Source organism: Neoarius graeffei, chromosome 9, assembly GCF_027579695.1.
Source record: "Neoarius graeffei isolate fNeoGra1 chromosome 9, fNeoGra1.pri, whole genome shotgun sequence".
NCBI lineage: Eukaryota > Metazoa > Chordata > Actinopteri > Siluriformes > Ariidae > Neoarius > Neoarius graeffei.
In genome coordinates this window covers 29,362,487-29,388,342 of record NC_083577.1, presented here as the reverse complement: position 1 = coordinate 29,388,342, position 25,856 = coordinate 29,362,487, and the positions used below count along the sequence as shown (strand labels likewise).

General features: G+C 41.3%; 1 protein-coding gene across 2 annotated transcripts in view; it reads left to right on the top strand.

The window, feature by feature from the left end:
* Positions 1–25,349, top strand: part of rab3gap1 (RAB3 GTPase activating protein subunit 1) — a 201,664-nt gene extending 176,315 nt beyond the window's left edge. For both annotated transcript variants that reach the window (XM_060929273.1, XM_060929272.1), the window contains 6 exons: positions 924–1,151; positions 5,197–5,293; positions 5,446–5,549; positions 5,641–5,747; positions 10,748–10,850; positions 24,080–25,349. In XM_060929273.1, the coding sequence (XP_060785256.1) occupies positions 924–1,151; positions 5,197–5,293; positions 5,446–5,549; positions 5,641–5,747; positions 10,748–10,850; positions 24,080–24,322 (882 nt within the window). In that variant the 3' untranslated portion in view covers positions 24,323–25,349. The remainder of the gene's footprint in view (positions 1–923; positions 1,152–5,196; positions 5,294–5,445; positions 5,550–5,640; positions 5,748–10,747; positions 10,851–24,079) is intronic.
* The last annotated feature ends 507 nt before the right edge of the window (positions 25,350–25,856 follow it).

Here is a 25,856-nt window from a genome sequence, read left to right as displayed (position 1 = left end):
GTTGAATTTAGTTCATTTGGTCCACGGCAGGCGTCGCTTATCCGCGCCATCTTGTGCAAGACTTCGAAACGTGACGTGTCAGCCAGGTGTCAGTGCTGCCATTTTGAAAACTGTTTTCCCAAACGAAATATTGCACAAAAACGAGTTAAAATGACGATTACTGCCTGATTTTTTTTTTTCAATCTTTCCTGATCGCTATCAAAACAAACAAAACTTCCGGCTTGATTACGTCAGCACTCGAAAGACAGCACGCGCGTCTTTTGACAACGTTGGCAGATGTCGGTCACTTTGATTTCCGCTGTACGTTTTACTTCCGTCCTACGATGTCTCGCACAGGTCTCAGCGAATCTTGTTTACGGCCATTGCTTTGACATACGGACTGATATATTACAGAGCATATTTCAAACACTCAACTTGCTATAGCAGCGACAAAATAGCTATCAGAAATGCATTCCGATATTTAATAAAATGAGAGAAATAGAATTTTGAGAATAAATTTGCCTTCAGTTCTCCTTTAAATGTATTACAAAACCAAAATATCAAAAAGTCGCACTATAAACGCAGTGTCATTTCAATAGATATTGTCCGTATCCAGCAGAACAGCGGAAGCTGAGGGGATTAGAAAAATGCCAACCCTTTTGTGGGAACAATTTCCAGATCATACAGACCTTACTGAGCAACAAACGACAGATTGCGCCTGAGGATCTAATGTTTAATGATTCTTAACAAAATTAATAAAGGAAGAGGATTGCGTGGAAGAATAATGCAGCATCGCTTTTTGTACTGGGCAACAAAAAGCATCCAGCAGATTTCTAAACCTATTAAATGATTGAGCAAAAATTCATCAAAGTTTGTCAAAGACAGGAGTGTATTTGTATGCATATTATGTTTAAATTTGTTCCATGTGTGTGAAACTCCCTCAGGCGGCCAATCCTGGCTGTTCCTTGGAGGATTTCGTGCGCTGGTACTCTCCAAGGGACTACGTGGAGGAGGAAGTGAGCGATGAGGCGGGCGGGACAGTGGTTCAAGGATCGCTGAGTGCCAGGATGAAGATCCCGGGTAACATGTGGGTGGAAGCATGGGAGAGTGCTAAGGCCACGCCAGCACGCAGGCAGAGGCGGCTGTTTGATGACACTAAAGAAGCCGAGAGGGTGCGTATCTTCACTGCATCGTTTCTCCTGAGCTGGGAGGAGCTGGTGTGTAGAAAAAACTTGAGACACTTTCTCTTGTTAAAGACATTGCTCTGACTCGACAGCAAAAACATTCGGGGTACATTTCGCATCTCCGAGATAAACCTTCTGTTATTTTCCACAAAAGAACTCTTTATTGAATCAGTTTTGAACAATCATGCAAATTATGACAAACTTTCACAAATACCAATGCTTAATGTACTGTACATTTAAGACCCAATTTACAGTGGTTCTTGAAAGTTTGTGAACCCTTTGGAATTTTCTACATTTCTGCATAAATATGACCTAAAACAACATTCTATTTTCACACAAGTCCTAAAAGTAGATAAAGAGAACCCAGTTAAACAAATGAGACAAAAATATTATACTTGGTCATTTATTTATTGAGGACAATGATCCAATATTACATATCTGTGAGTGGCAAAAGTATGTGAACCTCTAGGATTAGCAGTTAATTTGAAGGTGAAATTAGAGTCAGGTGTTTTCAATCAATGGGATGACAATCAGGTGTGAGTGGGCACCCTGTTTTATTTAAAGAACAGGGATCTATCAAAGTCTGATCTTCACAACACATGTTTGTGGAAGTGTATCATGGCACGAACAAAGGAGATTTCTGAGGACCTCAGAAAAAGCGTTGTTGATGCTCATCAGGCTGGAAAAGGTTACAAAACCATCTCTAAAGAGTTTGGACTCCACCAATCCACAGTCAGACAGATTGTGTACAAATGGAGGAAATTCAAGACCATTGTTACCCTCCCTAGGAATGGTCGACCAACAAAAATCACTCCAAGAGCAAGGCGTGTAATAGTCGGTGAGGTCACAAAGGACCCCAGGGTCACTTCTAAGCAACTGAAGGCCTCTGTCACATTGGCTAATGTTCATGAGTCCACCATCAGGAGAACACTGATCAACAATGGTGTGCATGTCAGGGTTGCAAGGAGAAAGCCACTGCTCTCCAAAAAGAACATTGCTGCTCGTCTGCAGTTTGCTAAAGATCACGTGGACAAGCCAGAAGGCTATTGGAAAAATGTTTTGTGGACGGATGAGACCAAAATAGAACTTTTTGGTTTAAATGAGAAGTGTTATGTTTGGAGAAAGGAAAACACTGCATTCCAGCATAAGAACCTTATCCCATCTGTGAAACATGGTGGTGGTAGTATCATGGTTTGGGCCTGTTTTGCTGCATCTGGGCCAGGACAGCTTTCCATCATTGATGGAACAATGAATTCTGAATTATACCAGCGAATTCTAAAGGAAACATCTGTCCATGAACTGAATCTCAAGAGAAGGTGGGTCATGCAGCAAGACAACGACCCTAAGCACACAAGTCATTCTACCAAAGAATGGTTAAAGAAGAATAAAGTTAATGTTTTGGAATGGCCAAGTCAAAGTCCTGACCTTAATCCAATGGAAATGTTGTGGAAGGACCTGAAGCAAGCAGTTCATGTGAGGAAACCCATCGGCATCCCAGAGTTGAAGCTGTTCTGTACGGAGGAATGGGCTAAAATTCCTCCAAGCCGGTGTGCAGGACTGATCAACAGTTACCGCAAACGTTTAGTTGCAGTTGACGTGCTGTACAAGGGGGTCACACCAGATACTGAAAGCAAAGGTTCATATACTTTTTGCCACTCACAGATATGTAATATTGGATCATTTTCCTTAATAAATAAATGACCAAGTATAATATTTTTGTCTCATTTGTTTAACTGGGTTGTCTTTATCTACTTTTATGATTTGTGTGAAAATCTGATGATGTTTTAAGTCATACTGATGTAGAAATATAGAAAATTCTAAAGGGTTCACAGACTTTCAAGCACCACTGTATCCATAAAACATTCAGTACATGACTCCCTCCCCTCCCCTCACATCACTAGCCATCTTCGAAAACGAAGTGATTTCAGTCTGGTTTTTTGGGTTTATTCTATTCACTGTTATAAAATCAGTTGCACAAAGTCTATTTTCTGTATTAAGTGAAATTTCAGGAATAAATATCTCATTCTCATCTCATTATCTCTAGCCGCTTTATCCTTCTACAGGGTCGCAGGCAAGCTGGAGCCTATCCCAGCTGACTACGGGCGAAAGGCGGGGTACACCCTGGACAAGTCGCCAGGTCATCACAGGGCTGACACATAGACACAGACAACCATTCACACTCACATTCACACCTACGGTCAATTTAGAGTCACCAGTTAACCTAACCTGCATGTCTTTGGACTGTGGGGGAAACCGGAGCACCCGGAGGAAACCCACGCGGACACGGGGAGAACATGCAAACTCCACACAGAAAGGCCCTCGCCGGCCCCGGGGCTCGAACCCAGGACCTTCTTGCTGTGAGGCGACAGCGCTAACCACTACACCACCGTGCCGCCCAGGAATAAATATATATAAAAAAAACATTTTATCTGTCCCAATGTTCTTGTCAACTCGGTTATAAAACTGCATAAAATCAACAAAGACTTTTAATAATACGCATGACACCTGCACCGAGATATGCCACTTCCTCTGGCGGGAAACTTCAGGAAGGCAGCGAGGTGTGTTATGTTTGCCCTCTCGTTAATTTGAGCAAGATGCTGAGGTTACACCAACAATAGAGCAATAATTTGTCAGCTCTGTTATTGTGATATTGGAGTGAAAATCTCAGTGAATTTTTTTTTTTTTTTAAACAATATGATTCAAATCCATAAAATTTTGTTTTTATATGTGCCATGTCGTAGCTAGTTTGAGGTTAGCATGTGCAGCTAAGACACAAAATGATGGAAACTGTCAACTCGTGTGTGTGTGTGTGTGTGTGGTGGGGCCCGTTCTATAATTGTGGGTGCATTTCAGGTGAGTTGTCATCAACTCTGTTATCGTTAAACTGGGCAATCCATGAACAGACTTGACGTTTTCCACCATTTTGTGTCTTAACTCCACACGCTAACCTCCAAACTAGCTACCACATGGCATGTCTAAAAAAAATAAATTATATATATATATATATATATATATATATATATATATATATATATATATATATATATATATAATTTATTTATTTTTTTGACCAAGTGATAAAGCATTTTAGAGCCCATGTCCTGCAGTATACCATGCGTCTCGCCATATTACTGTTGAATATTAAAAAAAAAAAGGAAATCATTTTCAGGTAATATTTGAGTATGCCTGGGCAGAGCGATTTGAAAAGGCATTAATTTGACAGATGGGCTCGAGTAAAGTAAGACGCCTTTTAAGCATGCAGCTCAACAGTACAGGTTTTTAAAAACATCCACCGAAAGCAGTCTAAATTCTCACACTGTCTCTCGTTCCTTCAAGGACTCCTGTGTGAAAGCGATAACAGTTAGCAAGATTCCCTTTCGAACACTGCAAAGCTCCTTCAGACTCAAGGACTCTTTGAAGTCCTGTCCCATCTGCATGCCACCTGTGCGACGGAAAGAAAAAATCCGTACCCAGTTGCTGCAGTGATCAAATGCAGGCTCGAGCGAGTCCCGAGTGGTTGCGTGCCTGCAAAAGCGGTAAAATGGGTCAGAACGCAAAGCGTAAGCAAGGTGTCCTTTCCCACGCGCCAAGTTGAAGGGGAGTTCAGGAGAACCGTTGCCAGCGTGAAGGTCGCCATCGTTGCGTGTCCTTCAGCAGTCTGTTAAGCTCTTTGGGGGAAACATGAAGTAGAGGGTTTAGTTTGAATTAATTTACTGATTTAAGTTTGCGTTCCCTTTACGATTTTTTTTTTTAAACCGCTCCAGTAACTTGTCCTAGCCAATGACGCATTTTGCTTTGATCTAGTACAGAGAGTCGCCTCCAGGAGGTCACTGAGACGCAAGGGTTTATTTTTTGTTGTTTTTTTGGCATATAGATGATTGAAATGGGGACAGCACAGAAATATTATAGACACCTAATACAAAACCCTGTAGCAATTAACTCCACATGGTATTTGTTTCAAGGGTATGGAATGGATTAGTGTCAAATTAGAGACGTGTGTGTGTGTGTGTGTGTGTGTGTGTGCGCTGTGTAGGTGCTACACTACCTGGCAGTGCAGAAACCTTCTGACCTCACACGACACCTGCTGCCCTGCATCATCCATGCTGCTCTACTCAAAGTGAAGGAGGAAGGTGAGTGCACTCAAGGTTACTCACATGAAAGCCCAGCTCAAGTGTTTGTGTGTCTGTCATTGTGTGTATGTGCGTAAGAGCTTTTTTTCGTTTAAAAGAACCTCCTTGTTTCTCTTTCTCTCTCTCACACGCGCGCGCGTGCACACACACAGAGGCAGTTGAGGACATCGCCTCGGTGCGTAAAATCATTCCACAGGTCAGCTCTCATGCCAGTAAGCTTCTGCGCCACCCCACTCCTGATCTCAAGAAGCTGGAGGTGAGACATAAGTCAGCCATATTAGCCTTATTAAAGCGCACCCACTTTGAATATAATGGCTAATCTTTCCACTCTTTGGCTTTATTCCCAGGATGTTATTAACCAGATCACAATTCTGGAGGCCACCATTGCCCGGGCTCGCTCTCTCAGAGCTAAGTTTGGCCTCGGGAAAGGAGAGGACACTGAGGATCTCGAGCAGTATGTATCCTGGTTTGTTTTATATGGTAACTTTTTATGCACAGATTCGAATCAGTGATGGTTCATTCATGGGGGGTGATGAGGCATATCTGGTTACTGCCTTACTACTATTGAATGGCCAATGATGTAAAAAAAAAAAAAATTTTATATATATTTGACAAGATGTTTCATTGATTTGGTCGCTTTTCCAGATATCAGGGCCCATTTAGCTCCAAAGAGTTACCACCAAAACGTGAACTACAGTAAGTGCTAATAGAGGCCCATTGGGGCAGGATTCACGCTGCCTCATGCTTGCTTTCCGTGAACATATTTATTGGAGATGAGATGAGCCTTTATCGTCTCCAAAGTAGAGAAATTCATCTTGGGCAAATGAAAGTCAGACATGAATACACACAAAATCAAAAAACACATTTACACACTACAAAAAAAAAAAAAACACTCACCCATACATAGACATCAAACACGTTTGATGAAGGATCATTGATCCTAGTATTACCAAGGTTGTGCTTTTACACCAACATTTACAACATATTGTATAAAAATGCTCTGTAGGCAAAGAATTTTGATATTTCCATAATTCCGAAAGGTAAACTGGATGTGCAGACAGTGGCCCTCGTTTACAAAATGTCATTTGAGTACGATAGAAAACTGGGCGTGCAGTTATTTTTACACAAAGCTCTCGGTATTTATCAATCTGGACATGAGTGGAGGCTACGATCAAATGTCATGTATGCAAGTTTTCAAGTCCGCGTGGACATGCGGTGCAGCACAGTAAATCTGGCTGAGTGGAGAATTTTTATTCGGCCCTGGTCACACTACAGCTCGTGATGAGTTTGCGAATACTTGGCGATGAAAAATTAGTCGCATCGCCGCCAGTCGTGCGATACACGGCGAATGTTCTCCGAGCTTCACGAGTTGCTTTTTGGTGAGTCTCCGCCTTGCGAGTGGCCAAAAACATCATGAAAAGTTTCAGTACATGCACTGAAATTGGTAGTGATGTTTGTCACCGAACTAAGCGGCAAATACTCGCAGATGGGTTTGGGAATACTTCCCGAAGCTCGGGGAACCTTCGCCAAGCCTGTTGATGTATTTGTCCCGGATCCATGTCGCTGATGCTCGCAGGAGCCTCATCAACACAGCAGTGAGGCATAGCCTAACCTTCGCAGAGACTTAAGTGCGTTTACGTTCGGGGAGTCTTCAGAGCATCTTGTGTACGCTCTAGGGACCCAGTCATTATGGGGAAACTCATGACGCTGATTTGAGTGCAATCAGCACATACATAGAAGGGCGCTGTTTTCATTGAGACTTTGTGAAGTATTGTCAGGTATGCGGCGGTAGACGGATCGAAGTGCAGGAAGGGTGTTTGTTAGCAAGCGTGATTATTTACAAAAACAAAACCGAAAGCAGAGTATTTAACCAGAGTCATAAACATGACTGTGATGATAATACTTCGCAAGTCCCTGTGAAAACAGCGTCCTTGTATGCGTGTGCCAATTGCGCTCAAATCGGCATCAGGTGTTTCCTATGACGACTGGGTCCTGTGAGTGAGCGAGCGAGCGCAGCCACTCGAGCGCGCAAAGGCGTGACAAATCAAGTATTCGCCTGCTGTGTGACCATATGTAGTGTATAGCGAAATAAATATATTTTGTAAAGGCCTACATCCTGGTGAGTTTGAAATCTGACTTTTTTTTTTTTTTTTTCACCTAGCCTCCATGTAAAGTTTTGCGATATAAGCCATTAGGCCTACCTTAGACTGTGATTATATACCATATAGAGGCTATACATACCACAGATGTATAAATTAAATATTCAAGCATCAGCTGGATTTCAATTATTGATGACAACGCTGTTGACCGCAGCAGTGATTTTCTTTTTATACTGCATTTTGCTGATGTCCTATGATGCTACTTTGCAGTTTGCCAAATAGACATAATTCCTTCACTTGGACTTGAAGTTAGAGTTTCTCTTTCGACGGTGGAGAAATTTCTCTTCTTGGCCGTATTATGCCTCTGCATAACATAACGTCTGGGCATGCGGCCTTTAAAGTGAGAGTATTTAGGGGCGTGATTATTTAACTGACGACTTTTTTTTTTTTTCCCAGCCGGCACATCGGTGTTGGAGTTGAGTCACTAAACCTCGAGTCCCCAGTGTTCAAGTCAGTCATTAAAGAAAATTGAGTCGAGTCCGAGAACAAGACTCCATCCACACCATGTGACAGTGGCTGTTGCTGCCTTTATGTGAAAGCGTCTCTGCTACTGTGTTGGACTAATGCTCTTGCTCGACTGCACCATTTTAGTTAACAGGCTACAGATAAAAAGCTTGTTCATCGCTCAGCAAGCCCCGCCCACTATGAACAGAGCAATGAACATAGCGCGTCACTCACTTCCTTCTCTGGGTGGAGTTTCGCCAAATGACGATTGAAGTTCGAGGTCGTCCCCGTCGTCTCCTCGATAGTTCTTCTACATATGGAACATGGAAATCTGATGACGCTTTAGGTCATATTTATGCAGAAATATAGAAAATTCTAAAGGGTTCACAAACTTTCAAGCACCACTGTACTGTATATTAGAGGTCTGTGCGGGACAGAATTTTCAGTCCCGCTCCTGCATTGTGCACTCCCGCTCCCGCAAAGAATTATGATTTTCAGTCCCGCTCCCGCCTGCCATGTTTTGTCCCGCTCCCGCCCGCAAATCCCGCATGATGCAGACGTTCGCGTTATTTCTCATGAAAGTTCTTGTCATTGGCTTGGGGAATTAAACATGCTGAGCTTAGCTGAGCTCTCCACTGACCGATCCTTCACCTAGCGCACGTAGCAAGGGTGCGCGTTGCCAGGCGGCATGCGCAGCTGAGGCTTTACACAGATACCCAACACACCCACCAAAATCTACAGTGGATATTAAGAATATTGTACATTGCACATAGCTTATATGCCACTCCTCACATTTACATTCTAGGAAATACAAGTAGGCCTATAAGAAATTAATATAATTTAAAGACCGTGTGATGGTGCCCCGCCCCCTACTTTGAGTGGATTTGAGCATAAATATCTACAGCTCACGTTCACGTACGCGAGATTAGACCACATCCGCAAATTTAGGCATCTTAAAATGTTTTTATTAATGCCAAATAAAATATCCAGCACAAATTATATATGATAGACATAAATTAATAATTTATAAATTTTATTTTAAACACGTTTTTAGTTAGCGGGACTGCAGCTCATCACCTCTCCCGCCCGCTCCCGCATTGTGCACTCCCCCTCACGCCCGCGCCCGCAATGAGCTTTCAAAATTTGTCCCGCGCTGCACTGCTTTGCGTCGGGTCCCGCGGGACTCCCGCGGGAGTGCAGGGCTCTACTGTATATTGCAGAAATTGCAAGAGTGAATGGAAGGTTGTGAAGTGGATAATCTCAATCAGAAAGGTGTGGGCACCATGATAGCCTTGTTTGTCACACAAAGGTTGAGAAAAAGGAAGAAAAATCTATTTTTTTTTTCTAATTCCTGGACCATTTGGATGAGGTTTGGGAGATGTAGTTAGGCTGAAAATCTTTGCTGAAACCTGGCAACCCATTTTAATATATATGATATATTAACTCTTCTTTGTTTGACTCGTACTTTGAGATTGTGATGTGGAGCACACCTGCTGCATCGAGAACAGAACAAAGCCATGCAGCATGCTGGATGACTGTATGTTGTTTCCCCTCTTGTTTCTGGAATTGGTCAAAAAAGTCACTTACTTGTAGTACAAGTCAGGTGTAATATCCGGAAATGAAATGAAGTCGAAAGGCTTTGTTGTTAATTAAATGTCATCCTGCGTGTGTCCCCCCCACCCCCCCACCCCCCAAAAAAAATCTATAGTTATGAGCCGCTGCTGACTGTCGTAGTGGTTCATAAAATTGTTGACTGTTTTTCAATTTGTGTACAGTAGCTGCTATGTTTTCGAGTCAAAATAATAGCAGAGCTGGTAATCAACAGATTACTCAGGGGGTCCTGAAACAACAATAACTCCTCTCAAAGAGAAGAGCAATTTTGTTTCAAGAGCCCACCGAGTACACAAGATCTATTAGAGAGAACTTCTTTAATAGATCCCCGAAGTCGACCTAAATCCCCTTAATAGATCACCCTGTATTGAAGGAATGACCAGGTGCTCGGAGGATATCATTATAGATGACCAGGCGTGAATCTCGGCATATGTCGGCGCTGCACCGGCTTGTTCTGCACAAGCAAGACCCGAAATAGATTCCGCTTAGATGTGGAGAAGGAAGCGTCACGGCCAGTGACCTGCTGGAGCTGCGAAGGCCGCTGAAGAGCGGCACGCGGCTTTGACGGGTTCAGCCTGGGTCATGTCACACAAAAGGCTTGCGAGCCTCGTTAGTTCCCGGGGTCAGTTGGAGGTGAGTACGGGGTAGGACAGGAGAAGCTCACCGGCCTCATTAAGGAGGAACTCGCAGCTCCGTTGGATTGGGAGGGGGGAGAATATATGATGTATATCAGAGCAAGGCCGAATGGATAAACAAGCCCAAGCAACTTCATCAAAAGGAAAAAAAATTGAATAATATTTTTTAAAAAATAGTCTTTTTTTTTTTCCCTCTGTCTTTTTCTCCTGAAAGAGCTTTTCAGAAATGGTGAGTGGTTTCTGTGCACAGCTTTTAAACAGGGCTGACTGGACTGAAAAACTACAGCAGTCACACGGCTCGTTTTTTGTGTTCGTGTTTTAATGAGTCAGACTTTTTTTGCTTGAGGTATCAGAGAGCATTTTCCGGCTCGCTTGGTACTAAAATGAGATGAATCGAGTCAGTGCAATTATGAAAGCATTTTTTTTTTAAACTTCTTCCCCTGCGTCTCTGTTCAGTTTCATTCATCTCAATCTCTGTCTTGCTCCTTTCTCAACATGAACCAAAAAACAAAATTGCATGCAGATATGTAATTTGTGCAAATACATCATCCGTTTCTTCAGTTCTAGTCTCTCTCTCTCTCTCTCTCTCTCTCTCTCTCTCTCAGGTTCGTGAGCTCTCTGTTAGAAGAGCCGGAGGTGGCCGTGATTGGGGCGGGGCGGGGCCCGGCAGGCAGCATCATCCATAAACTGTTTGTCAGCGCTCAACGGGTAAACACTCCCCTTGCTTACACACACGCACACACATTGCCTCGAGAGACTCTTTTCTGAGTCCTGGACTCGCGTGAGTCATGACGATCTCTGGGTCGAGGAAAGCACTCGAGCAGAAAACTTCTACCTATTGATTGGCAGCCTGTAGGGGGCGTGGCTAATAAGCATGGCAGCTAACCAGCGAACATCATTGCACCTTGCTCTGAGCCAGTGCTTGTGGATTTTTTTTTTTTTTAATTGTGTTTGAGCTTCTCCAGGAGAGCCAGTGTGTTATATGCTGCATGCGTATGAAATGTTGCAAATATTCTATTCAGTATGGATCCGTTCCAGCAAACCTGACTCACCTGTCACGAAGACAGTACTTATGATATATGTGATCTACCGTATCCTTTGCTTTAAATTTGCATACATTAAGTGAAACCTCAAGATAGTGTTGGAGTCGAGTCACTTAACCTCAAGTTCGAGTCCAGTCTCGAGTCCCCAGTGTTCAAGTCAGTCATTTAAGAAAATTTCGTGTCGAGTCCAAGAACAAGACTCCAGCTACACCATGTGACGGTGGCTGTTGCTGCCTTTATGTGAAAGCGTCTCTGCTACTGTGTTGGACTAACGTTCCTGCTCGACTGCCCCATTTTAGTCAACAGGCTACAGATAAAAAGCTTGTTCATCGCTCAGCAAGCCCCGCCCACTATCAACAGGGCAAATAACATGAGAGAGGGTTAACACTAGCTAGTTCATCGCTCAGCAAGCCCCGCCCACTATCAACAGAGCAATGAACATAGCGTGTCACTTCCTTCTCTGGGTGGAGTTTCGCCAAATGACGATTGAAGTTCGAGGTCGTCCCCGTCGTCTCCTCGATAACTTTTCTACATATGGAACACATAGCAGTGTATTTTTTTCCCACTGCACGAGAAGTCTGTATAAGCAAAGTGGACGATCCTAGGGGCTTCTCTCCAGGCATTTGAGCACCATTAACGTTAGTTTGTTCCTGAACATGACGTATGAACAGGTGAACGTGCATTCTCTTGGACAAAATTAGTATAAAAATTAATGTAGATATAAATGTCTTATGCCAAATTATTATGGCGGGGCGGCATGGTGGTGTAGTGGTTAGCACTGTCGCCTCACAGCAAGAAGGTCCGGGTTCGAGCCCCGGGGCCGGCGAGGGCCTTTCTGTGCGGAGTTTGCATGTTCTCCCCGTGTCCGCGTGGGTTTCCTCCGGGTGCTCCGGTTTCCCCCACAGTCCAAAGACATGCAGGTTAGGTTAACTGGTGACTCTAAATTGACCGTAGGTGTGAATGTGAGTGTGAATGGTTGTCTGTGTCTATGTGTCAGCCCTGTGATGACCTGGCGACTTGTCCAGGGTGTACCCCGCCTTTCGCCCGTAGTCAGCTGGGATAGGCTCCAGCTTGCCTGCGACCCTGTAGAACAGGATAAAGCGGCTAGAGATAATGAGATGAGATGAGAAATTATTATGGCATGTTACAAAACATGAAGAAAAAATCCGAGTCCTCGTCTCCAATTTACAAGTCCAAATGCAGTTAATGCAGGAGTCCAAGTTATCAGTGCTCAAGTCAAGTCATGAGTCCTTAAAATTAGGGCACGAGTCAGATTCGAGTACTACAAGCCTGATTTCAAGATCAGAACCAGCATCGAGTGTCCTTTATCTCATGAACACACTTGACAGAGAGATAACTGCATTTAGTCATTTGGAATGAATGGTAAATGAAGAGCCATCATTCTTAGCATGTAGACTATTTTGAAATAATAGACTGTTGGAAAAAAAAAGTGCTCTCACCGGCATACGCGAGCTGTTTTTAGCTGTTCATCGTAATTAACTAAATTAATTAAATGAAGCCGATATCTGGGTTTCATTTAGAGTGCTATAATGTGACACAGAGGTAATTTAACCCATTGGCCGAGCTACTTGTTTAAAAAGAGAGGGGAAAAAAACCACCCGCTCATTGCCACAAATGGAAAATAAAAACAACTTGATGTCAGAACATTTAAGAATTAAAATCATTCAGTTGAGACCTTTTGAAACTTTTATTTGTTTTTTATTCAGTGATAATTGCTTTGTTGTTTTTCCTTTAAGACACAGCGTTCTAATACTGTTGCTGTCACATCCTCTCGAACCCAAGACAACACTCTGACCACACACCCGTCTGACACACTGGGTTGAATAAATTAATGCTCTCGATGGAGCTGTATGGAGATGGCTTGATTAAATATGAAGCTCATAATCTGCACTGATGGAAAAATAAGAGTTCTCCGTTATCAGCTTTCCGCAATTAAAGGAAAAAATACTGGGCTTTCTGATCACTCTAGGGCTGTGGTCGTGACTAGAAGACTGTAAGGCCAAACTTCAGAGCTGCCCTTGAACATTTATTATGGCCGGGTTCTGATGATTGCGTCATCAGTTTTTCATAGCAAAACAGACACGAGGTACGGCACCACGCTTGCCGGAGCTGTTGGGGGTTGGGTGCCTTGCTTCAGCCAATCCTGCTGTTTCAGGGATTTGAACAAGCTACCTTTTGGTCCCAAAGCTGCTTCTCTCACCATTTGGCCATGGCTTCGCACAAACAAGACCTATAAAAAATGAATTAGTAAAGTGGATTTGAAAGAATCATTTCTACCATGAAAAACAGAGATAATTAGCTTTAAGATCGTCAGATGTATTTAAAAAAAAAAAAAAAGGCCAGTTTTTATTCCCCGCTGGCCGAAAGGCCTGAAGGGGGATTATGTTGTGGCAATGTCCGTCCCGGGAAGGGTGCTCACCTTCTGAAATCAACTCCTCTCAATTTTTGGAGGAATTTCATGAAACTTGGCAGGATTCTTTCACTGCAAAAAATGGCCTTTCAAAAATAAGAAATAAAAGATTAAAACAAAGCATATTTGCTTGAATCAGGTGAAAAAAATCTGCCAATGGAACTAGTCAAATTTGACTTGGTAAGATTTCTTAAAGTAAGATGAAAAATCTAACCTGTTTTTAGATGAAATAATTCCAAAATAAGATTGGGGAACTTATTATGCGAGATCTGATTAACTCAAAATAGTTCTTATAACAAGATCGTACTTCTTACATTTAGCCATTCAAGTCTTTTTTTTTTTTTTTTAAAGATTTTTTTTGGGGGCCTTTTCCACCTTTATTGGATAGGATAGTGTAGAGACAGGAAATGAGCGGGAGAGAGACGGGGAGGGATTGGGAAATGACCTCAGGTCGGAATCGAACCCGGGTCCCCGGATCTATGGTATGGCGCCTTATCCACCTGAGCCAAAGTGGATGACAAAGTCTTAGCAGTAAAAACTGAATTTAAGATAAATATACTAATATTAGGATTGTTAAATTCTACAACTAAGCATTGCTAGCTTAAAAGATTCTCTTTTCGTGACCTGTAATTAGTAAAATACTCTAGATATGACACCAGAGACTATCTTGAATCAAGTTGACGACACGTGTAGCATTGGAACAAGTTTTTTTTTTTTTTCCCCCCATTTCAACATTCAAACATTAAAACATCTCTTAAGATTCCACTTCCCCAGGACCTCAGACACCAAAATAAATAAATAAAGTCTACGCATTTTGACTTACAGTGCTTACACAACGCCAAAGCAACAGTGCATTTTGGGGGCAAGATTCAAAGATTTCAGTAAAGTTCATTTATTCCCAAAACAAGCATACTTTTTGTTTTTTTTCTTGAAACAAGATGAACCGCATTTGACAAATGTCCAAAATGTACTTACTTGTTTTAAAAAAAACTTTTTATTTTCAAAGGTGCTCCAAATAAGACTTTTTCAAGACATTTTGTCTATACAAGATTTTCAAGATGGACTGTCTAAAAACTAGCCTTTCTAGCTAAATGAGGTGGGCAAGTATGTCTTATAATAAGGGTGGCTAGATGTTTTGACTTGAAAATAGACAAACTTCCTAAGATTTTTATTTTTTGTAGTGTTGTTATATGTCGGTAATACGCATATTGCAATTTTGTTCAGTTCAGTCGCATTTTACCAGAGTTCCAGCCCTTGATTAACAAAATTATACTTGGACAGTTTCATTAGAGTGTGTTTTCCTTCTGAAATCAACTCCTCTCACAATTTTTCCAGGAATTTCACCAAACTTGACAAGAGGAATTGTTATATGTCGGTAGTACGCATATTGTAATTTTGTTCAGTTCAGTCACATTTTCCCAGAGTTCCAGCCCTTGATTAACAACGTTGTACTTTCACAATTTCATGAAGGTGCGCTTGCCTTCTGACATCAACTCCTCTCACAATTTTTGGATGAATTTCTCGTAGCTTGGGAAAAGGCCTTGTTATATAACGGTAATACGCATACTGTGATTTAATTTCGTTTGTGGAAATTTTCCCAGAGTTTTGACCCTTGATTAAATAACTTGCACTTTGACAGTTTCATGAGGGTGTACGTTCTTCTGAACTCAACTCCGCTCACAATTTGTGGAGGAATTTCACCAAACTTGGCAAAAGGCTTTGTTATATGATGGCTATACACAGATTGAAATTTCGTTTAATTTGGGCAAATTTTCCCAGAGTTATGCCCTTGATTATTAACAAACTTTGGCAATTTCATCAAGGTGTGCTTGCTTTCTGAAATCAACTTCCCTCACAAAGAGGGATTATGTCGTGGCGATGTCCGTCCATCCCGGGAAGGGTACTCACGTTCTGAACTCAACTCCTCTCACAATTTTTGGAGGAATTTCACAAAACTTGGCAGGATTCTTTGTTACATGTCAGTAATACGCATATTGCAATTTCGTTCAATTCATTCGCATTTTACCAGAGTTATGGCCAAGTTGCCAGCGGGGGATATTGTGCTCTCAGAGCACTCTTGTTCAAAAATGTAAGAAAATATATCATTTAAAGGTAAGATGTGACTGAAATTTGACAAATTTTTTTTTTCTCCCCCAAATTGTGACAGCATATTTTGTATTTAAATTTTAACACATGCAAATCTTTATGCGAATTCATGACTGATAATCACATCGGTTTTTCTTTGGCTAAACAGACCCAAGGGACACCACCACACTTGCCGGAGCTGTTGGGGGTTAGCTGCCTTACTCAAGGGCGCTTCAGGGAGTGTCTTACAAGACATTCAGACAGGCAAAGTGTCTGAGAAGAAAACATATTCACATGTAATACATCTATAGCGCCTTCTGTATGAATATCAACGTTCTGGGACAAGCAAACGTTTCCTCGAATGCTTTGTATGAGACTTTATGCACCAGTGTACGATTACCAAGCTGACCTCGATACCACTACTCTGTTTGAATAAGATCGATATGCAATGCATAATTTTACCCCCTTTTAAAAAAAAAAAAAGTTGAGCATTAACGTATAAAGCCTGTACTTTTCACTCCTTATGATTAGACTTGCAGGGCTTCTGGAACTTCTCTTCTTCTCAACAAACACAAACATGGGAATGTGGTGCGGTTCACTGCGAGGTCAAGTCAAAAAGTCAAAGTCTTTCCCACGCCTTACAGTACCTGGTATTCCTAGGTAGTCTCCCACTCAAGTACTAACCTGGCCCAACCTGTATGTGGTGCATCAGGCGGCGCCAATCTCCGTTTCCATAGCCCTCGGCCTCTGGCCTATTACATAGCTAGGGTTACAGTGGGGGGCTAGTCCTCTGGTAACCACGAGAGTTTAACTCCCCATGCACATCTGTATTGCAGCGTGCCTTGCCAGATGGCAGTAGGTACCATTTTTATGATGGTCTTTGGTATGACCCGACCGTGAATAGAACTCACGATCTCCCAATCGAGAGGCGGACACGCTACCACTAGGCCACTAGTCGGTGTTCACTGCGAGGGGCGGGGGGGAAAAAAAAGTGTACATCGGTTCCACATGAATGAATCAAGGTACATTGTGACAATTTTGTTTTCGTAAGTCCAGCATGGTTTGATCGTGTATTTACAAAGCCCCGGGTGATCGGTGTCGTGAAACAGCAACATTACACACTTCACTGTTGTTCACACATTTGATCAATCAGGTTCATTTATTTTTATTGGATCGTGTTAATACTAGATTAATTCAATAATTCAAGCTAGTAATGAGAAACCTGTTTGTTTAAATTCCATTTGGCATAAGCAATTAAATAAAAATTAAACGTTTTGATAACTTGTGTAAATATTCTTGTTTAAGTCGTGTGTAATGTTCTCTCCAATCACACTTATTTTTCCCCTTCAGTGTAACAATATTTTCAAAACGCAAAGTATCGATATTTTCAGTATCCTAAAAAGTTTAGACGATAAAACGATCTTCTTTTGGAAATTAGCCTCGTTTCCACGTGACTTGTTTTTCCGAGACAGTGGAGTTGATGGTGGTGGACTCCATGTGCAAGACACGAAGGCAGCATCTCATGCAAATATCTTTAGGAGTCGCAGCTCTGAAAGTGTCCTCAGTTTAAATCTGAGCAAGTAAATGTGTTTACCTGAAATGAGAAGACGATCAGTTTAGCCAGTTTGTTTAGAAGTTTCAACTCTGAGATACAGGAGACGCCTGGGAATGTTGCGCTTTTCTGCTTTCAATTTAGACCAAAAATTTGCCCAACATAAAAGCCAATTTGCTGCAGAGGGAAGGACAGTGGCGTGAGAAAGACGTGTGTTTCTGGTTGCGGTTCATTTCGCTTTGTTCAGATTTCAGATGTGAATTCGCAAACCTCGCTCTTGTGAGCCAGTAGTAAACAAGAACTGTGGTGTTTTTGTTTGATAAGCTGAAACAGAAAGCAGATGAAGATGGATTAAAACCTTTTCAGGCTTTGTCGTCTTTTATTTCACATCCCATCACTTTGTTAGGAATTTATTCAAACTGCCTGCTGCATTCACGATTTTATTTGTAGCCTTCACCTCTCACTATTTTATTTTGAATGAAAATAATTTGATGGGACACTAATAGATGAACAGTCCTTGCACCGTGATGCTCTCTGGGGGGAATTTCAATTAAAATGAAGAGAGACTTTTATAAAACACATTTGCGCGATTAGATTTGTAGCCAGGCAAAAGGAAAATGTATAATAATAAGGTGGATAGAGCGGCAACTACAATTATCGACAGGCCATAATTATCGACACATTTTCAGATTTACCAATAAAAAAAAAAAAAATCTTAGAGCTACAACAGTTATTATTGGTTAATCAATCGGAAGACCCACCTAACTCTTTGATCTTGTCGTCTGATGAGACAGTTTGTTACCCGAGATGGAATTTTTTTTAGCTTGATCAGCAATTTGAGGAAAATCCGGACGTTATTATCGCAGGTAAGCATGGTGGAAAGATCATGGGCATGTTTTTACTGATCAAATTCACCGATATTTCATGATCTCCTTATCAAAACCTATTTTGTTTCTTATTCTTTCATTTGACAGTCGCCATTTTGTATCTAAATGCGTGTTTGAGAAGTCACGTAAGGTGTCGATAATAGTGATCGTTTTCACCAGTGTCCACCATTATCGACACGCTGTGGAATTAAGTGACATTTACAACTGTTATGGATCGATCTTTGTATAACATTGTTGAAGTAGATGAAGTACTTTTTTAAAAAAAATAAAGTACTGTGACTTTCTTATAATTTTTTTTCTGATTCATAGCAGAATGGAATGTTTATAGAGTATTTGGAATCCTGTTGGAATAAGTAGAATTAGACCAGAATTAAATTCCAAGCATAGAAAAAAAAATTACATGCTTGAAATATTCAGATTTTTCTATTCCATTCAGAAAATAGATATATTTTTTGCAGTTTGTTGTAAATACGGTGGTGCTTGAAAGTTTGTGAACCCTTTAGAATTTTCTTCTGCATAAATGTGACCTAAAACATCAGATTCACACACAAGTCCTCAAAGTAGATAAAGAGAACCCAGTTAAACAAACAAAAAACAAAAATATTATACTTGGTCATTTATTTATTGAGGAAAATGATCCAATATTACATATCTGTGAGTGGCAAAAGTATGTGAACCTCTAGGATTAGCAGTGAATTTGAAGGTGAAATTAGTGTCAGGTGATTTCAATTAATGGGATGACAATCAGGTGTGAGTGGGCACCCTGTTTTATTTAAAGAACAGGGATCTATCAAAGTCTGATCTTCACAACACGTTTGTGGAAGTATATCATGGCACGAACAAAGGAGATTTCGAAGGACCTCAGAAAAAGTGTTGTTGATGCTCATCAGGCTGGAAAAGGTTACAAAACCATCTCTAAAGAGTTTGGACTCCACCAATCCACAGTCAGACAGATTGTGTACAAATGGAGGAAATTCAAGACCATTGTTACCCTCCCCAGGAGTGGTCGACCAATAAAGATCACTCCAAGAGCAAGGCTTGTAATAGTCGGCGAGGTCACAAAGGACCCCAAGGTAATTTCTAAGCAACTGAAGGCCTCTCTCACATTGGCTAATGTCCATGAGTCCACCATCAGGAGAACACTGAACAACAATGGTGTGCATGGCAGGGTTGCAAGGAGAAAGCCACTGCTCTCCAATAAGAACATTGCTGCTCGTCTGCAGTTTGCTAAAGATCACGTGGACAAGCCAGAAGGCTCTTGGAAAAATGTTTTGTGGACAGATGAGACCAAAATAGAACTTTTTGGTTTAAATGAGAAGCGTTATGTTTGGAGAAAGGAAAACACTGCATTTCAGCATAAGAACCTTATCCCATCTGTGAAACATGGTGGTGGTAGTATCATGGTTTGGGCCTGTTTTGCTGCGTCTGGGCCAGGATGACTTGCTATCATTGATGGAACAATGAATTCTGAATTATACCAGCGAATTCTAAAGGAAAATGTCAGGACGTCTATTCATGAACTGAATCGCAAGAGAAGGTGGGTCATGCAGCAAGACAACGACCCTAAGCACACAAGTCGTTCTACCAAAGAATGGTTAAAGAAGAATAAAGTTAATGTCTTGGAATGGCCAAGTCAAAGTCCTGACCTTAATCCAATCGAAATGTTGTGGAAGGACCTGAAGCGAGCAGTTCATGTGAGAAAACCCACCAACATCCCAGAGTTGAAGCTGTTCTGTACGGAAGAACGGGCTAAAATTCCTCCAAGCCGGTGTGCAGGACTGATCAACAGTTACTGGAAACGTTTACCGTAGTTGCAGTTATTGCTGCACAAGGGGGTCACACCAGATACTGAAACAAAGGTTCATATACTTTTGCCACTCATAGATATGTAATATTGGATCATTTTCCTCAATAAATAAATGACCAAGTATAATATTTTTGTCTCATTTGTTTAACTGGGTTCTCTTTATCTACTTTCAGGACTTGTGTGAAAATCTGATGATGTTTTAGGTCATATTTATGCAGAAATATAGAAAATTCTAAAGGGTTCACAAACTTTCAAGCGCCACTGTATCTACCACATATTACAGTATCCGTAGACATTTTATATTTTGGTTCAAGGAATGACATGCGACCTTTGACCTGGATTTTCATGTGGTTACAATGTCAATCGCCTGTTGACATTTTATTGGTAAACGACAAAACTAGAAATTAATTTAAACAACAACGAATGATTGACAAAATGTGATCTACGAAAATACTTAGTGTGGAACAGAGATTTTCTGACACAGGTTAAACTTATAGTTCCTTCGTTTACAAACCATTAGAATTACTTCCTCCTTTACGTATGCACCGACATTTGATTTCGTACAAAATATATTTTATATAAATGTGTGTGTAAAACAAATTTTAAATAACTGTTTTGTTAACTTAATACCACATACCGATTTTTATTTATTTTTAAAAAATCATCTGGATGTCGATAATTGTAGAACGATGTCGATAACTGCGGACAAAGGTGTCGATAATTGTGGAACGGTGTCATGTGATCTGATGCGCTAAGTAATCGGGAATCAACTTCTTTTTTTTTTTTTTCCCTCCAGTGGAAGTTTGAGTAATTATTCATGCACAATTTACGTATTGAAAGTCTTTTCTACTTTTGCAACGGCCAAAAGATCATTAAGGTGTCGATTTAATTGTAGCCGCCACTCTATAGATATTTGAGTTATTATGATCAGAATTGTGGTTTTAAGACAAGACGAGGTGTGTGTTCCATTACATATATTTAATTTTAAATGATGATACTCCAGGTAAATTATAAATCCGTGATCGTCTGGGGTTCAGTCCTCAGCTCTGGGTGTCATTCTGTGTGAGGTTTCACATCGCGTCTGTACAGGTTTCCTCTGGGTTCTCAGGTTTCGTGTCTGAAAAACAAGCTGGAGATCAGTCTTGAGATGAAAATGTTAATCATGATCACGGCTTTAGTCCTGGACGTTCATGCTTCAGTGATGTGATGTATTGTTTAGATAATGACACATCCAAGCTGTTTCGTCTGTACCGCCCCGAGAGCAGTTCATATACAGAGGATTTCTACAACTCCAAGAGATGAAGTGCATTGAAAGGTATCGGTGGAGAAACGTTTGATTCTTGCTGCAAAGGTTCGCTCTTGCAGAGGTCGTGAGACTCAGAAGCCAGAGTGTTAATACACTGCGATTTGTCTTAGTCAGAGACCTGCAGTCCCTTATCAATTATGCAAAAATCCCCACCACAAGTGCAAATGTGCGTGTGAAAGAGAGAGGGGTTTACACTGGGTTAAAATTGGCTGAACAAATTAACATTTGATTAACGTAATGATTTGCAAAGTAACGGCTTTTAACCTTATAAACGGACGGCACGTTGATTATGTGCAACATTTAACGATAAACTTTTTTCTAAGGAATTTCAGGAAGTTCCAATCCAATCCACTGACCAGATTTATTATTTACCCAGGTGTGTAAATAATCGCTTTATACGAGTAGCAACACCGGATTGTGAAACTTTAATAGAAAAGAAGCCCAAGAGATACAAAATAACCCAGATCATGTAACGCACAATGCTGTAGGAAGATGGTTAATAAGCATGCCGTGTCACTAATCCACCTCGAGCGGTCATACCGGCGAGTTAACCGTTTATCAGATTAGAGGAGTTTATGGAAGATGCGATGGTGCAGGAAAAGGAAAGGAATTAAACTGCTGAATTTGGGCAAAATGAACTTTGAAATGAACTTCGCTCCATTGAGAAGGAGGACGAGCTGCTGTAACAAAATGTTCCGTGTCGGGGGGAAGACGAAAGCGTGGCTGTTTGGCAAGGCCGTGACGCTTTTTTGGCTTGAAATGATACCAGATACAAGAGTGTTTGTTTCTTCTGCAAGTTTGAGAAATTCTTCTCGGTAAACAGGCTAAGAACATTCCAGCAGCTTTAAAATGTCAAGGATATTATTTTGCACGGGTGCGTTTTGAGAAATGCCAATAAAGACACGGCTGGCTTTTCCTTTAACTAAGAACTCTCCGAAATTGAGTTTGTTTGCTCAAACTCTCTCTCTCTCAAAATCAGTCTTTGTTTCTCTCTCTCTCTATCTTTCACTCTTTTTTTTTTTTCTTCTTCCTCTTTTCCCTCCTCCTCCCCGTCTGGAAGATGTATGTGTGAGTGCTAAATTATACCCTGTGTGTTGCCAAGCTGGAAATAGAAAGGCAATAATTATCCCAAGCATCCTCATGTAAATCATGTGAAATCAGGGGATTCAAATGAGGTGAGCTTTCTTGGAAAAGAAAGCGAGATAAAGAGGAAGGAGTGCAAAGGGAAGAGGGGAACAAATGGGAAGAGGTGGAGAAGTGTCGCATGCCTTAAAACGCATTCATTAAAAATTGACCACTGCGCCAGAGGGACAAGCCGACGGATTGACACGACGTGGAGAGGCATGGTGTGTGTGTGTGTGTGTGTGTGCATGCATCTGCATCGTACTTGTATGCAGAAGTTGGATACCCGTGCTTGCTGTAGCTGCCACTAAAGAGCATGGCATGTGTGAGAAATTTCTGAAATCTCGCTACACGCCGTTTCATTGATTTCTTATGAATTTTTTTTTTAATATATCATAAAATATTTTGACTATTGTGTAACTGAGAAAGTGAAAAGTGTGAGGACCTTTTTATTTTTTTATTTTATTTATTTGTACATGATTTTGTTTGCTTATTTGTTTGTTTCTTGATTTATTTCTCTCTCCTAACACGGCTTGCCTCTCACCCTTGCCAAGCTGGCTGATTCCAGTGATGAGGTAACCATAAGCAATAACCCTCTCTCTCTCTCTGTCTCTCCTGCATGCTCTTGGTCTCTGTCTGTCTGTCTATCTCGGTCTCTCTCCCTCCCTCTCTTTCTGTCTCTCTTGTGCTGTCTGTCTGTGTCTCTCTCTCTCTCTCTCTCTCTCTCTCTCTCTCTCTCTCTCTCTCTCTCTTGCTTATCTGCCTCTTCCTGTTTCCTCCTTGTTGGTTTTCAGTTGTCTGTTTTGGCCCACCAACTTACTTTCTCTCTCTTTGCCAACTGAGGAAAAGAAAGAAAGAAAGCGCGACACTGATTTATTGAAGTTATACAGATAATTAGTTATCAGTGCTCTAATGAACGAGCTGCAGAGGTGGAGGATGTCCGTAATCGTTGCTCGGTGAGTCAGAGCAAAGTGCTGCGTGTTCACAGTTGGTGTTTGAACCGTTTTCCTTTTCTAAGCCCTGTCTCGCACTAATCAGTTATTTCTTTGCCCATCCGTCTTATTCATCTCCTCACCGGTGCTGTCTAATAACAAGGGATTTCTCTTGAACGTTGAGGTCAGTCTTGGCAAAGGGCTCATTTGCTTTCCCCCCCCCGTCTCCTTTAGTCCTGACTCTTAGAACAAAAGTGCTGTTTGTCATTTGACTCCTGGTCTTTTTTTTTTTTTTTTCCTCACACTTCCTGTGTCGCAGTTGTGCACGCTTGGCCTTTTCACAAGAAATAGATGGCCGCCTTTCTCTCAGCAGCCTTTAGACGTTGCCTTTTCAGTGTTTCCTTCCCAGCTCCCTCTCCTTCATTATCTTTGTGACATCTTGTGGATGTGATAAGACACTTGCTAATTTGCAATCAGCCTGCTAATTAGTGAGATTTGTTCCTCAACTGGAAAAAAAAGAAGAAATAAACTAATGTGAATTTCCCCAGTTCTAAAAACTCTTAGGGCAATGCAAGATTTTTTTTTTTTTTTTGCAAGTGATATCACTTTGACACTGATGTTAGATTTCAACCGTGTTCAACTAATTAAAGTTTATCCTGGAACCGTGTCAGGTCGAGGTTGTGTTTCATTTCAAACCAATCACAACAATTCAAAAACCTTGAGCTCTGCAGTGCTGTTGCATAACTCGAGTAACGTTTCTCGATCCATGCAGGCTGCCTTGCTGGCGCCGTTAGAGGAAGAAGCAGGCCGAGTGGGTGGGCCTGATGAGCGCAAGCCAGCAGGAGGCGGAGTTCCAGATTTCCCACCCCCGGCTGGACGGGAGATCCTGCTGCGTACGTGCGTGCCGCGCCCGGCACCGTATTCCAAAGCCCTGCCCCAACGCCTCTTCTGTGTCCTCATGAAGGAAGATTTCCGACTCGCTGGAGCGTTCTCATCCGACACCTCGTTCTTCTGAGGAGAGCCGCTCGAGGAGCCCAGGTGAAAGTTAAGGACGCCAACGTTGCTGGCATACTCCACCAGTCTGTTTTTTTTTTTTTTTGACAAAGTTGTCTTGAACTAATGAAGAAACAAGGCCGTCGTAGAATTAAAGCCATGGGATCTTTATTGGTGGGGCGGCTTGTTTCTAGATCACTTCCTTTGGGTAACCGCACAAGTGAATGCCATGATCATCTCTGATCGATGTTAAAAACCTGTTCAGATGGGTTCTCGCACACCTCAGTAATATCAGCCTGTCAGCTTCCCTATATATTTGCAGCATTCACTTTCTTAAATTATGCTAAAGGAAAAGATATCGAGGCAGTCATGTGGGGCAAATATTTCTTTGTTAAAAAAAATAATAATAATAATAAAAGGCGTCTGCTGTATGTCATGTGCAGACTGAAGTAAGAAAGGTAAGGCATTGTACAGAAAAGCCAAAGTGGAGATCGGGTTTGCGGATGTGAATGAATAAGAACTTATACATTTCTGTATATCAGCGTTCACAGGGACAACGTGGATGTTAAGGAGTAACTAAGAGAAGAACTAAAGGTTCTTTTAAAATGATTCAACACATGACGCCTCAGCAGACTGCGAATTAACATGCATCGATCGATTCACTATTTTTTTCACAATGATCCTCGGCGTTCCTCTCTCTCTCTCTGTATGTGCTGTTTTATTGGACCAGTAACATGCTGCGATTTGTGTTCCCGACCAGTAAAGTCAAGCATCAGTTAACTGTTAGAATAAGTTGAATGAGCAATTATCGATTGCATCAAGCAGCCTTACAAATTTCCGAAGGCTGCATCGCCGTATTTGCTAGGAATTGTCAAATCGCACAGCACATTTTATTAACTAATCTTGCACCAAGTCTGTTTTATGAATGAGTGAAATTAGAGAAAGTGGTGAATGTCAAATCAACATGTACATGTCAGTGTTAAATGTATAACACTTAGTTTAACACTGTCCTCCAGAATGAAATAAACTATTTTCATGTCCCAAATCAACTTGTGCATGGCCTCAATTAATTTAAAATAATCATATATAGTGTGCGTGTGTAAAAGGTAATGATGGCTGTCGTTTCTCTTTACCTAGTTGAGCAGTTCTTGACACAATATGGATTACTACAGTTGTGGAACAGGGCTATTTGCTGTATTTTCATTATTTACTGTTTGATCTCAGACGCACTAATAAGGAAAGAAATTGCACTAATTAACTTTTGACGAGGCACCTGTTAATTGAAGAGCGTTCCAGGTGACTACCTCATGAAGCTGGTTAAGATGATGCCAATCGTGTGCAACACGTCATCGAAGTAAACGCTGGCTACTTCGAAGAATATCAAGGTGTTTTTTTTTTTTTTTTTTTAAACCACATAATTCCATACATGTTCCGTAAGTTATTTCAGTTCTGATGTCTTCAGTATTGTTCTAAAATGTAGAAACATTACATTAATTTCAGAGATGCTCTTATCCAGAGCCACATACAACATACCGGGGAGAAATTGGGGGTTAGGT